The sequence below is a fragment of the Colius striatus genome, chromosome 15 (assembly GCF_028858725.1).
Source record: "Colius striatus isolate bColStr4 chromosome 15, bColStr4.1.hap1, whole genome shotgun sequence".
Lineage (NCBI taxonomy): Eukaryota > Metazoa > Chordata > Aves > Coliiformes > Coliidae > Colius > Colius striatus.
The window spans coordinates 14,584,255-14,598,844 of NC_084773.1; the positions used below are offsets into that span (position 1 = coordinate 14,584,255).

General features: G+C 52.6%; 1 protein-coding gene across 1 annotated transcript; it reads right to left on the reverse strand.

The window, feature by feature from the left end:
- Nucleotides 1-10,514: 10,514 nt before the first annotated feature.
- FEZF2 (FEZ family zinc finger 2) lies at nucleotides 10,515-12,488 on the reverse strand. Its single transcript, XM_062008510.1, has 4 exons — nucleotides 11,694-12,488; nucleotides 11,464-11,598; nucleotides 11,241-11,373; nucleotides 10,515-10,777 (listed from the first exon to the last, which is right to left on the reverse strand). The coding sequence occupies exons 1-4, from the start codon at nucleotides 12,486-12,488 to the stop codon at nucleotides 10,515-10,517; spliced, it is 1,326 nt and encodes a 441-aa protein (XP_061864494.1).
- Nucleotides 12,489-14,590: the final 2,102 nt, after the last annotated feature.

Below are 14,590 nucleotides of genomic sequence, written 5' to 3' on the forward strand. Positions count from 1 at the left end.
CTTTCATCACAAACTGAAAGGTAGCTGTCAGGGGCTGTTTGGGAACCAAGCATGTGTGGAAGTTGTGGAGATACTATTTTCATTTTGAGCCACTGAATTGTTCTTTCCTCTTCCAGAGGTGCAATATCATGACAGTTGTACAGTGTAACTCAGTATGAAACTCACTGAAAATTCCACTGTAGTTTAAAGGTTTAAAGTGTCAGTTCTGTGGAAGATCCTTCCAGGTGTGTGACTTGGTCTACAAAGATTTAATCCTCCCTAAGCAAAGGAAATCTAGGGGGTGGGGGGGAACCTTTTTTTTTTTAATTAAGGACTTGGACTTGAGTCAATATGTTGTTAACATTTAATCTCCTATGCAACAACATACTTCCACCCCTGACCTCGGAAGCAGGGGAAAAAAAGCCACTTCTGCCAATGTCTGAGGTTATAAAAATGTGGAGATGACAAATTTTGCTTCTAGGGAGCTGATCTGTGCATCTCCACGCTACCTAGAGATACACTCTACTATTAAAATATATATATATATATATATATATCTATATATATATATATGTTGCATGAAGAATCACTGACACAATAAAATCAAACCTTCAGCTGTGGTATAAAATTGTTGCACGTTTTCAACAGGAATATTAAGAGTTCCTTTAAAACTTTTTCTATTGAGGTGTCCATTAAACTGATAAGTTTTTACAGAAACTGCCATGTTAGAACTATCCTGTTGAGTGGGTGTTGGTGTTTGTAACAATAACGTTGTTTTCATAATATGTGATGGCAGATTAGCACGCTTCTCTGCAGTGTTGTTAACAGTTGTAATTAAGGAATAAACAGTAAAGGGTGTCAGTCCGATGACAATTTCATCTATAGTGTCACAATACAAAATGTCACAAAATATTAGAACTGTTATATAACTACAAAAATATCAAATTAGGCTTTCATCTTACAAGCAAAGAGCTTAAAAAAAAAACTGGCATAGAGACCATTGCAATTTTATACCTACTCAGTGTTCTGTCACAAAGACAACTTGGTAATATTTTCTTCTGTAAGATCACAATGTGGTTCTCAATCTGATTTAGCGGGAATGTGTGTGGATCTTACAACTGTAGAGCTCACATTTAAAAAGCAAATAATTGGAACCAGTTGAGCAGACAAGAAGGAAAAAGCTATTACACATGACACCCAGAATGAAGGAGTGGGCGAGCAGTTAGTTGCTAACAAAGGCTGGAATTCATCCTGGTCTTTGCACCCAAAGGGACATCACTTAAACTAAAATCTGGGCCCCTAAGTACTTCATACTTGTGAATAATCTGGGTCTTTATCTCTTTGGACTCCGCCTCAACACTGGGACACAATGCAGATGCTCACTGTCTCCCTGCCCCTTTTGATTTCCCGTGGTGGGCTGTGAGGGCATGGCAGCTGGAGGGCTGAGGATTTGGCAGCCTGCTGTGAAAGGCACCTACAAGTAGCAGTGTAGTTAGTGACGCACTTCACTGCTCTGTGTGTTTCTGATCACTTTTTTTGTGTTATTGGGCAAAGAGATTAAGGTTAAAATGAAGCTATCTTCTTTTTAAAGAAGGAAATTACTTTTTTTTCCCCCCTATAGTTTTAGCATAGTTTTAGAAGCAACAGGACAACTAGTGCATGTAAAGCTATATAGGAACCTGTCCAGAAAAGGAAAAATTGATGAGAAACATTTGAAAGAGGAACGTCTACAAGTGACTGCTGTCACAGATGTGGTGCCATGTTGGCCTGTGGTCTGATGCAAAGAAATACAATTGCATATGGATGTGGGACACCTCAGGAGAAGGGGCAGGGTCCACTTAATCAGGCCAGCACTGTGCAGGAGAGAGTGCTCCTGAGCTGGCCTGGACCTTGGGGCAAGCCCTAGAAATGCACAAACTTGGATGGTTTCTCCTGTTCTACTTAGATTTGTTCAGTGCAGTTTAACTTGCCATGGCTGAGCCAGCCTGCCACTTGCCTTTCTAGAGATACAAATTTGAGAAAGGAAACATGAACTTATGTATGTTTAAAAAAAATACAAAACCAAACCCAAAGTGATTATTACCAATATGGTTTAATAGTGGCTTTAAATGAGATTTGGAAGGGGTATTCTTCACCAATTCAAGGCTAATTCAAACATATTGATTCTATGTAGTTATACCCCATCATCCTAAGCTTTATACATATATATGTTATATTCTATATATTACATTTCATATCTCTTATGTAATTTCCTACACATCTCAGCTAAATGAATTTTTCCCCCTCAGAATATAACCTGTTACTCTGCATTCTTAACTTGCTGCTTGCCCTTTCCAGTGATGTCTACATAAACTGCAACAGTCCTGAGAGCCTGTTGGATCTTGTGCTTTTCTGGTGGGTGGCTGGGGGAAAGCGATTGAGAGGAGCAGTGAGGAAAACCAAAGGTTTTGTCTGCTTGTAAGTTAATCGTTGAGTATCTTACAAGCAGAAATGATTAATCATCCTCTTTTAAGTTTATGCACAGCTGATTAACTGCAGTGCTAACCCAGGGGCACAGCCTGTTCACCCATCCTGTCACCTCCACCATCACAGTCCCGAGCTTCTTCCTTTCTCAGTTATTCTGGCTGTGGGGGCAGTAGCAGAAGGCATGTCAGTTTTCACTGGCAGAAGAAATTTCTTACTCCATAGAATCTTTCTCAAGATTATTAATTTCACTTGGGAGTACATATGAAATAATAAGGGGGTTTAGATGCATGATGTTTGACATTATGGTATCATCTTGATTGTATTTATCCAGGGTCATGTTTTCACAGAAGTTGGGAGCTAGGCAGAGCTTACAGTTCTTCACGTCTGTTATTTTTGCTCCTCTATAGCGGGGCTGGGATGTAGACACTCAGTTTGAGCTGAAAATTAAGAAAACCCATTTTGAAGTGGAGTGTACTTTTAGAGGTTAGATCTGAAAGAAAACATTATTTACTCCATAATGGTAATTTTCATAATATTTTAATAGTTGTGTTCAGATACAACTTGACCTTAAATATCACCCCAAATGCAAGCTGTTTTAACATATTTGTAATGTTAAGGTCTTCATTACTGCAATAATCTGTTTGCTCAAGGATTATAATCCACGGATATACTGTCATACAGTTGAAATAAAGCAGTGACCTTGTAGGCACTGCCTGGTAGATTTCTGTGTTATATTGCATGTTCGAGTCAGATGTGAGTTGGTGCCTGCTGTAGCTGAGTGTGTGGCCGGTGAGTAGGCCAATGAGAAGTACTTTGCTTAGGGCTGGTGTTTATTTTCTTCTGACACTAATCTGAAATATTCATCCTCTGAGTGAAGATTAGAATCACGGAAGTTTGCTGCTCAAAAAAACCCAAACGATTGGTTATTTGTACCCTTCCTATTGTTTCACAATAACGATGAGCTAAACTACTTCCGATTACTAGCAAGATACGGATAGAGATACTTAAACCCTTGCAAAGGAAACGGGCAAAAATAAGCACCCCTGTTCTTTAGTATATCCTCCTGCTATTTGAAGCTCTTTGCCTTTGCCATAAATAGGATGATTTAATTTGGGGACCCGCTACTCCTTTTAACCGCGGCTGAAACAGCTCTGGGACTGTGCTGAGTTGTATCCGCTGTGTGTGTCGCCTTCCAGTTGTATCTTCTTCATTTGAGTGCCTTTGCATCCGTTTGTATGGCAGACAGCTAGGAAGTATGCTCACTGCTTCTCAGAAGTTTTATCGCTAGGGATGATGATCTTAAAAATAAATGTGTGATGTTCTTTCTCCTTACTCTCAGTCGTATCACCTACCAGAAAGCCCTAATAGGCAACAAAATAGTGTGAGACGCTATTTACATCACACTTTTGAAACAGATTCAAGCAGCGCCAGCTGCCGTAAGATTATTTTACAAATATATTGCAGATTAATAACGGGAAAATCGTGCCGTCCTTTCAGTAAATTACAGACTCCTTGACTAATTGCATCCCTTGAAACCGTAGTAAATGAGTACCTGCCTCACAACGGTGCTGGGAGACGCAATTTTGGTTTCGAGACTTGTTTTTCTTTACCCATTTAGTTTGTGCGTATTCGCAATAGCTTCCTTCACGGTGCGCTCTCCGTTCCCAGGAAAAGCCGCCGGAGGACGATTCGCTGAAGCGAACCTCTGCACGCCTGCAGCTTTGTTACCTGCGCTCCTTTCTGCCTCTCTCCGCGCCCGGGCTGTGCGGGGTGCACCTGGGGCTGGGGGTACTCCGAGGGGAGGAAAGCCCAAGATGGGCGGCTGGGGGAAAAGGGAAAGGGGGTGGGGGGACACACACTAACAGAGCATTTATCTGTCGTTTCCCCGTGCGAAATGCGATGACTGCGGCGCGGGGCGGGTCCGAGGGGGAGGACAGAGGGACGGGCGGCCGTCGGTCGGTCATTTCGGGGTCGCAGGGGCTGCCATGGGCGGAGGCGGTGACCGATAGGCACATTGTGTCTGTCCTGTCTCCGTTAACGGCTCCGGGACTCCCGGGAAGCTCTGGGCGGCGGGTTTGATTCACTGGAAATGTTCTTAATAATGGTGTCTGTGGAAAACGCCTTAGGGGAGAGGTTTGTGGATGCGAACGAACTGTCGCACTCCTCGTCACCTGGGATCAGTGCTCAGGGTGAGCTTAAACTATTGCAGCTGCTTTCCGGCATTGCTCGGACGTTTTTTATTACGTTTCCAGGCACACCTGGCTTTTTTCCTCTAGAATCAGCTTTTTCTTGCTGGATTCATTCAGCGGTGCGGTAGTCCAATGTTGGTAATATCTCAATTCATTAACATAATGAATCAGAAGGAAGAGGCTGACTATAAATCAGAAAGCTTCTATTTATGTGAAATATCTTGGCAACTGCCAGCAGCGAGGGAGACGGTAGCAGGAGTATCAGATAGTGAGCAGGACTTTGGGAAGGCGGCTGCTGGAGCTCTCAGGTGCGCGCTGTAACGCCTGAGCCCTTCACAGGATGATTGTGCCTATTGCAGCGAGGCAGCGGCATTGAGTCGGGGAAATAGTGCTTGGCTTCTGCGGCCTCAGTCTTCCAAGTGTTTCGAAGCGCCCAAACCCGTTGTCTTTGGGCGAGAGTTTTGCTCCGGGCCGCCGTTGGCAGAGCAGCACTGCGGACTGGGGCCGGGGCTGCCACCTCCCCATGCTGCTGGTCCTGAGCACTGTAGTGGGCCCACCGGGCTGTACCGCCGGGAGGGCCCGAGGTTGCCTTGAAGGGCTCGGCGGGGAGCCGGGAGAGGCGGAGCTGCGGCGCTGCCCTGCGGGTCCGGGGAGCTCCCGGTCCCTGCCCCACCGGCTGGGAGTCCTCGTTCCTCCAGAACACATCGCCTGCAAAGTTACGCAATCAGCCTACCTCTTCTGCAAAGATGCAATATTCGCGCTCACTTTTTGTGTTCTTTTGGGTTTATAAACTCTGGGACCAGACCCTTTTTCTGCACTCCATGTCTGACAGCATTTTGTCCTCAACCCTGCTGGGGACAGCAAGGCTTTTTCCGTGACTAAACATGCTCTTACTGGAGTCACTTTAAAGCATATTTTTACAGCTTTTAAGAGCGCTGGTGACTTGAAGCTCCTGCACTGAGTGGCTGTTTGTGCTCCCTCAGCTGAGCTACAACTCCTGGAGTCCTGGGTGGGCTGAGGTAAGGCAGCCCACCCTAAAATGGGGAGCATGGAAGTCCAAATGCACCACTACTCTTTTTTTTTTCTTTAATAAAATTGAGGCATGTGTTGCCTATCATTCAATCAATCAATTGAAAGAGATAAATGAGATAAATACAAACAATATGAGTCTAGGGCTTTAGGCCAGGCAGTTAGTAGTAGGCTAGGAGTGGAGTTAAGAGCTAGGGAAGGGTCATCTGGAGAGTCGGGGAAGACAGCAGAAGTGAGCTGGTAAGAGATTTTTTTCCCATTTTTTATGTGCCTTTCCCAAGGACTCAAAGGTTAGGCTTTGGTCAGTGGTGTGCCAGCAGGCAGGCAGGGCCTGCAGCCTTGGGGCTCTCTGGAGAACGGTGGGGCTGGTGACTCCAGAGGAGGTGGGGAAGGTGGTAAGAAGGTGAATGTTTTGGGTGAAGCCGTCCACAGCATGAGATCTGCTCATAGGAGCCCTCAGGAGAGGAAAGGTGTGGGGGGAGTGTGTCAGGTGCCTCTTGCCATCACATATGCCTCACTCCCTCGTTGTACCGGTGCATGCTGCTGCTCCTGATGTCAGATGTGGTTGGGAAGCTGTGATGGGCTGTCAGTGGTGGCCAAAGGGCAATGCCCATGCCAGGACCTGGTGTCTCCCCTCGGTTATGGGGACAGCTGCCTCTGGCCATTTCCTCTCTCCCCATTGAGCTCAGGTGTGGACAGTAGCACAGCTCCGGCTCTCTGGAAAGTGTCTGGGGTCCAAATGTGAAGGACTAGAGGAGGCTCGAGAGGTGAGGAGGTCTGAGGAAAGATCACAGGGGTGGAAAAGGCGAGAACCTTAAGGACAGCAGTGCCTGTACCCTGGGAGGTGGTGAAGCCAGCAAAGCCCCTCCTTGGGGAGGACCCTTGTGGGTGACCCACAGGGGCAGGCTGACATTCTCAAGGCCCGGTGGGCTCACCTAAAAATAATGCAGATGCTTTCATAAAATGTCCTGTAGGCACCTGGGCATCCGCGGGGGCCCGTCAAGTTGAGAGAGGCATGTGTCAATTTAGCCGTAGTGTTGACTTAAGCGAAAGTGCTAAGCCATTCCTAAACCTAAGTCAATACAGACTTAAGCCAAAATTGTTATTAACGAGCTCTAATCTGATTTAAGAGCCTCCGAGTGAGCCGTGTCTACACGAGGGGTGAGGAGGTGCTTTGCCTTGCGGTGCCCGGTCCCCCGGGGGGCTGCAGCCTGGGTTAGCGAGAGGAGTCGGGTGAACATAACCCCGGGGCACAGGGAATGGGGGGTTCAGGCCCGTGCTGCCCCCGGGGGAAGCCAAGCCGCCGGGATTTGAACTGGCCGGTGATCTACCTCTGCGGTATCACCTCTTCAAACAGTACCCGGCTCGGCTGGCCTGGCGACTCTTTTCCTGGGCTGTGATGTGGGGTGAAGCAAGGCTATGCAAACAGCTCCAGGCCAGCTCCTGGTGGCTGCAGCGGGGCGACAGAGCTGCCCGACTGGTGCTGAGGTCCGGCAGCTCCACTCGCTCGGGAAAGGGACATGCCAGCGCATTTTTTTTTTCCCCTGTCCCAATGGGGCGGTTGAGCCCTCCACTCCACCCCCCAGTGGGGGCCTTTCTTTTCTTCCCTACCAGCTTTGAGCAGCCCTGTTTCAGATTGGCCTTTTTATGTTTGATATAAAGAATAGTTGTTGGCCAATTCCATCTTTTCATCGCTGCTCTCCAGGCCCGGGTCCAAGCGGCTTGTCAGATGCTCATTAACTCCCCCTTTGGCTCTTTCCAGTGTGTCTCCTAAGCTCATTGTGCCAAGAACTAGCGCTTCTTTCTCTTTACACGGCTCCCTTTCTCTGCTCCATCAGGGAGACAAATTACTTTCCAAAAGGGATCGCCAGGGATGGTTTAATGAGAATTTCTCTAGGGCTGGCCGTGGAAATCAATGTAGTTAACATTCGGTGCACTTAATTGGACTTTTCTCTTCTGCCTCCTTCAAAAAAACTCTGAAGCTATCCTGTTAATCTCTCATTTGTAATCAATTGTGTTGACTAAACAAAAGTCTAGGTCGTCCTTTCTTCCTGTCCCAGACAATCCTTTGTTGCCTCTAAATGCCTCATTCTTGAGTGCTCCTGGTCGTGTAGATGGGTCCGATTGTTGACAGTTCATTATTGCGCTTTTGTCCATTTAATCTCCCTCGCTGTGTTTTGCATGTGCATGCCTTAATGAGCTCCGTTGGCAATTAACATGTTTCTAGCAGCAAACTGGTTGCTCAGACGTTTGGAGAGCGGAGTGCAGGGAAAAGGGCAACGCAGCTGCCTTGAGCTTGTTCGCTTCCCAGTGCCCGGCGCGCTGCCGGGCCCCGGCGGGACGCACCGAGCCGCCGCCCGGTCCCAGGGAAGCGGCGGGCCGGGCCGGGCGGGACAGGGGGAAAGCCCGGCGGGGCTGGCACGTCGCTCCCAGTGCGGAGGAACCTGTAACCCCCTCGCCCTCCTCTCCCCCCCCACGAGGCACCGGCACCGCTCAATCTGTTGTGTGTGCGGCTGCGGCGCCGGGAGAGGTTCTTTTTTTCTTTCTTTTTTTTTTTTTTTTTTGTGCGGGTTTTGTGTTATTATTGAGGCTTGCTGGCAAGAGTGCCGAAGTGTGAGCAGTCGTGGACAGCAGAAACATCTTGTGAGGGAGAAGATAATTGGAGTCTCTGGCGTGTGTGTGTCTGACAGAGCCGCCCCTCCCCCGCGATCTGCGGCTTGTGTGTGCCGGGATCCGGGTGAGATCCCGAGGGGGTGGGGGGAAAGTGGCCGGGGCCGGCCGGCGGCGAGCGGGCTGCGGTGGCCCCTTCCCGATGCGTCCGAGGTCGGGGGAAGCCGGAGTGGCAGCCGGCGCGGGGTGGGCTGCACGCTGGCCCCCGGGAGGGCCTATGCGACCAAACCTGTCCGGCACAGCCCTTCGGGGTGCCCCGAGAATGCCCTTCGCCGTGACGAGGATGCCGCTCCCCTGCTCACAGACGGATCTGTAAACAACGTCGCTTTTTATAAAAACACGAAAACGCGCTTCTTCACTCCCTACGGGAGAGCAGGCTTCGCACAGCTCTCACCTCTGAGGAGGGCTGGGGAGGCAGCTTGTGCCCCGTCTGCGGGGTCCGCAGCCGCTGCTCGCTCCCGCTTTCAGCACCCGGCTGGCAGCCCAAGCCTCTTCCCAGTGCCCCTACCCTCGGGCCTGGCAGCGGGACCAGTCCCGCCGCCGCTCCGCACGCCCCGCCGGACGCGCCGCTCGCCTCCGCACCTCGCTCCTCTACCCCAGCACCTCGTCCTGCCGTGGCCTCCCCCCGCACAGTGTCCTTACAGAGACCGGGAGGGGTCCCTTCCCGCTGTCCCCGGCCCGTGAGCCATCCCGCCCCGTCTGTTGCGGCAGCGGGAGAGCCGAGCTCGCCTGGCACTTTTTGCAGCCCGCGAAGGGTTGAGCTACAGCCCCTTGGCTTGGGGGACGGTTTCCTCCACCCCGTCAGCATTTTCCAGAGCGGTGACTTAGAGCGACGGGGTTTCATGTTTTTTTTTTTTTATTTCCTTTTAACCTGAAACTCTCCCAAAATCTTTTAACGGATTCTGACACCATCTTTCCCTGCTGCCAGGATCACTGCGCCTCCTTTCTCGCTCCTCACTCGGCCCAAACCATCAAACCGCTATTACTGACGCTTAAAAATGCAAACCCCTAAAAGCTCTGAAATTGCTCCCCGGCCTCAGCGCACTCCTCAGGCAGCGCGGAGCATCCCAGCCGAGTAATGAATCCAGAAAGATGGAGCGAGGGGTCAGCTCCCGTCCCCGCTCTCGGCGGCGAGCTGTGCTCGTCCTTGCCTGCCACCGTTTAACCACTCAATTAATCGAAGAAAGGTGAACTCCCCATTACGCTGTCCCCAGGCATTTCGGTGCCTGGCTTGTTCCCCCGTTCATTGCCCAACCTGGCCCCAGCAGCACGCACACGCCCGGCCGACTCCATCTCGCTTCTCCGCTAAATAATATTGTTGCTAACGACGTGGCTGGAATAGACACTTACATATTAAAAGTGAGGGAGGGGAGGAAATGAGAATGGAATATTTAGTGTAATCCAAGTGCTTGATTATCCATATTCTGATCAAAAAGAGTTTCTGAGGCCTGCTGAGAGTGATTAGATTAATGTAATGCGGTTTGAAGGGTCTGTGTTTTCTCTCTTAATTTGGGTCATTACTCGGAAAGCAAGCGTGAGATCATTTCATCTGCATGCAGGGAAAGATAGTCATTCAGGAGCGGCTTAAACACGCTGTAATGAACCGACCCCGGAAAGCGGCGCTGGGAAACTCCTTGCCGCCGGCCAGGGGTCCCGCACTGGCGCTGCCCCAGTACTGGGGCCCGTACCCTCCCGCCATCGTTTTGCTTCCTGCGGGCCCCGCGGCAGACTGGAGCGGCAGGGCCCTGCTCCCCACTGCCGGCCCAGTTCCCACAAGCGACGTTACATGGGGGATAGTGCCGTGCAGCCCGTTCACCCCTCGGACCAGAGCCGAGGTGGGAAATGAGACACCTGCGAAGGGCCGGTTTATTGTCCCATGATAGATATATATAGATATATTCCTCACTTATTCGAGCGTACATTTAAAATGGAGATTTACAGAGAGGGATAAGGAGCACTGGTCCTGGCGGGGGCGGGGGGTGGCCAGCCCATCCCCTCCTGCCCCGGTCCAGCAGCGCAACGCGCCGTTAAATAAGATTCCTCTTATATACAACTGCGGCTCGGGGTCTCTTGCTACCAGCAGCTGAGCTCGCTGGGGAAAAAACAGAGAAGCAAAGGCTGGTTCGGATAAATAGTGCTGGCCTGGTGGAGCAGGTCCGGGTGGGGCAGTGCGGGGGGCCCTTAGCTCTGCCCGCTGCGCCCAGGGTCCCGCGACGGTGGCGGCGGAGCGCTGGAGACGCTGTCGTGCAACTTTCGGACGTGCTTCTTTAAATCAAAGTTTCTGCAAAATCCTTTTCCACAAGTGACGCACGTAAAGGGCTTCTTATCGTTGTGGGTGTGCATGTGGAAAGTCAAGTTATAAATCTGGTGGAAGGCTTTGTTGCAAATGGTGCACTTGTACTGCTTCTCTCCACTGTGGGTCAGCTTGTGGTTCTTGTAGTTGCCTGCCAGAGAGGAAAAAAGGGTGATAAAGCGGGTTACCCAAGGGTGCCCGGGCTGCACAGTGCACAGGTAAGGCGGGGCAGAACGGGACAGGGGGAATGGGGAAGGGGTCTCCCCCCTGCACCCCCATCCTACTTGTCAAACTCGGTCCGCGTCACGGCGGAGCAGCGTGCAACTGGCACCGCACAAATGAGAGGCAGGGTCAGTGCGGTGACCCGCGACAAATGGAGGGCTCTGGATTAGGACTAAGGCCCGGCACCTCTCATTTAAAAAGCATTTAGGGAGAACCATCAGCAGTGCCCGGTGATGCGGCCCGGCTTAGAGGGAAAGTAATTGGGAGCAGCGGCGGCGGCGGCTCTGCCCGCGCCCCTCTTCCCCCAGCCGGGCAGCGCTCACCGCCTTTAATCCCCGCTAATGATGGGCGAGGACCCCGCGGGGCTGCAGGCCCGACCCGGCTCGGCTCACCTTTCTGGTGGAAGCCCTTGCCGCAGAACTCGCAGACGAAGGGCTTGTAGCCGGCGTGGATGCGGATGTGGGTGTTGAGCGTGGAGCTCCTGTTGAACGCCTTCCCGCACTGGTTGCACTTGTGGGGTTTCTCCTGCACCAGGGAGCGAGAGGCCCGTCAGGGGGGACTGCGGGGGGAAAGGGGGAGCCGCCGCCTCCCACATCCCGGCTGCCCCCCACCTACCTGCGTGTGGATGATTTTGTGCCGGCACAGGGTGCTGGCCTGGCGAAAGCCCTTCCCGCAGACCTTGCACACGAACGGCCGGGCGCCTGTGTGCACCGGCATGTGGCGGGTGAGGTTGTAGTGAGCGTTGAACACCTGCGGGGAAGCGCCGGGAAGGCGAGGTCAGGCACGGCGCGGCCCCCAGGCGCTCCCTCCCCCAGTCGCCTCTCGCCGGAGCCCCCCCCCCTTACCTTGCCGCAGACCTCGCAGGTGAAGTTTTTGGGCTTGCCCTCCGCCGCGCCGCCGCCGCCGCCCCCCAGCTTGGCGTGGCCCTTGGGGGGGCCGCCGCGCTCCGCTGCCGCCGCCTCCTTCATCACCTGGTCCAGGTGTCCCGGCAGCCGCTCCTTGTGCGCGAAGGGCGGCGGCGGCGGCAGCTTCTCGGCCGCCAGCCCCGCCAGCTTGGCGTTCTCCAGCAGGAAAAGCTTCTGATGGGCCGAGAGCCCCCCCGGTGGCGGGGCTCCCAGCAGGCCGGCGGGGAAGAGCTGTCCGTGGAGGAGATCGGCCGGGTGGTACGCGGCGTCCAGGTAGTTGAAGTAGTAGAGGGAGCGGGGGGCGGCCGGCACGGCCCCCGCTTGGTGGATGACCTGCGGCTTGATGAGCCGGCCGCTGGGCTGGCCCAGGGCGAGCTCTGCCTTGCAGCAGACCCCGCAGTTGGCTTTGCAGAGCCCCGCGCCGCCCCGCAGGCTGCTCTTCCACAGCTCCGAGTAGTTGAGGAGAGTCTTGGAGGGCACTTCGTAGCCCAGAGGTGGAATGGGGATCACGCAGGGCAGAGGCGAGCACAGGCTCAGCGGCTTCTTGCCCGGCTCCGGCTCCGGCCCCGGCCCGCCGTGCCTCTGCTCGAAGGCTGGCTTGGGCTCCGACGTCTTGGCCATGATCCGCTCGATGGAGAAGGCCAGGGTCTTGGAGGGGTTAGTGGCGGCGGCCCTGCCGTCGTGCCGGGGGCAGGAGGAAGGCATGACCGTCTCCAACGACCCCGAGCTCGCCATGTCGCTCCGCCGTGCGGGAACTTGGTGTGAGCAGCCACTCGCTCCCGCTCTCGGCTCTGCATTCCAGAAAAGCCAGGAGACAAATCAATTTAATAAGCACCTTGTTCTCCCCCCACTCCCCCCCACCGGCACCCCCTCCCTATTTACATTCAAATGAACATATCCAAGAACAATGGCACGTAGGGTAGCAGATTACTGCTCATTAAGCGGAACACGCTAAAGTAACATGCAAGCTAGACCTTGTTAGTATTTAAAAAAAAAAGAAGAAAAAAGAAAGAAAAAAGAAAAACCTCCCCCATCCCAATGCCACCCAGCCTAGCCCCACCGATGGCCGCGGTCCGGGAGAAGCGGGGGCAGGGGCGGGGGGCACGGGAGGGGCGGCGGGACTCGCCTTGGGACCACTTACCTCTGCCCAGCGCCGGCCAGACTCATCCAAGCAGCTCAGTGTGGCCACAGTCACATTTTGATAGCAAACATCCTCCTGAGCGTCAGATCACGGGCTCGTACATTTAAAGCTGACATCACATGAAGTCACTCCGAGCAGAATGACATGGGGATGCCACCATGGATCTTCCCCTAGCCGAGGCGCCGGGCTGGAGCGCGGTGGGTTGGGGCAGAGAGAGGAAGAGGAGCCTCCCCCCCTCCACGCACAATTTCCTTCCAGTTTAAGACGCACAAATCGCTCGTGTGCGAGCTGGGTTTTTTCCTCTCTCTCTCCCTTCTTAAAAAGCAACTTGCAAAGCAGAGGAATCGTTTTGCATGTGGCAAATTAGAAGGCAAGTGCGATTCACAAGTTGGGTGGAAAAGAGTGCTCCAGTTCTTGCTGGGGTTAGAAGAGCCACTCCGAGTGAGCGTGAGGATTTTTTTCTTCTTTTTTTTTTTTAAAGAAGGGGAGAATGATTTTTTTTTTTTTTTCTAAAGCAACTACCACGCAACCATGCTCGAGTTATTTTGGCAACCCATCTGCAATCAGCTCCGTTGCAACCGAGCTGGAAGATAATTAATAAATTGTCACTTATCTGCGAGCCTCCCCAGCATGTATAAATTAATAGCCAACCCATTAATTAGAACAGTGTATTAATGTTAATTAAACTAAGTTTAATTCCACCCCTCTCCCCTCTAAGGGTAGCTGGTGATTAGCCTTAAATAAACGCGAAGGGAGTCGAGTCCAGGGCTGGGTTTTCGCTGTGGGTTTTGTTTTTTGGTTTTTTGTGGGGTTTTTTTGTTTAAAAAAAAAAAATTAGAAAATGGCCCCGTGCGTTGCGAACGGGAGTTTTGGGAATTGCCAGCCCTGAAAGGTGCTCGCTCTCCGGGGGGCAGCCAGGCGGCTTTCCGGGTCCCTTCCAGCCTTGGTCGTGCTTCTCCCCCCTCCCCAAAAAAACCCCAACGAAAAAAAAATCATCAAAAAGAAACCAAATAGGCAGCTCTAAGCGATACCGCCTGGATGCCGGGGTTTCTTCCCTACTCCTCTTAATTAAAACGACTTGATGCGGGAGGGGAGGATTTGCAGAAGCCTCAGCTGCGAGGACAGGGTAATTGAGGGAGCCCCGTCCCCACCTGTTTTAGAGGGGCCCGGCTGCAGCCGCAGCACCCCCTCCGACCCTGATTATCCGCCCCGTCTCTGGCCGGGGCTATTCAGCCGAACCAATTTCCCCCAGCGATTCAGGGGCTCAGTTCTCTTTCACTTGTGACCACTATAGCGCTGCGTGGAACCTGGTTTTGTGTGTTTCTAAAATAAAGGGGAGGATTATCCGGGGGAGGGAGAGGAGGGGGGGGGGGGGAGCGAAGGGTTTAGATTGAGCCTGGCCAGAGGTAAAGCAAGCAATGAAAAGGCCTCTCTATATATATTTAATTTTATTTTTTTTTCCGCCTCCTTAGCACGCCTCAGAAAGTTTGGAGGAACTGGGGGGTTTTGTGCGGCACTGACAAAGCCGCGCCTCCTCTCCCAGCCGGGGTAGCTCGCTGGCGGCTGTTTGCAGACAGGCTTTTTCACCTGCGAACCACAACACGCTCCAGAAACAGACTTTGAAAGCGACGACCGCCCCGGGCTGCCGGCGGGCTGAGGGCAGCGCCCAGCCACGGGGCTGCCGGGGAACACCCCG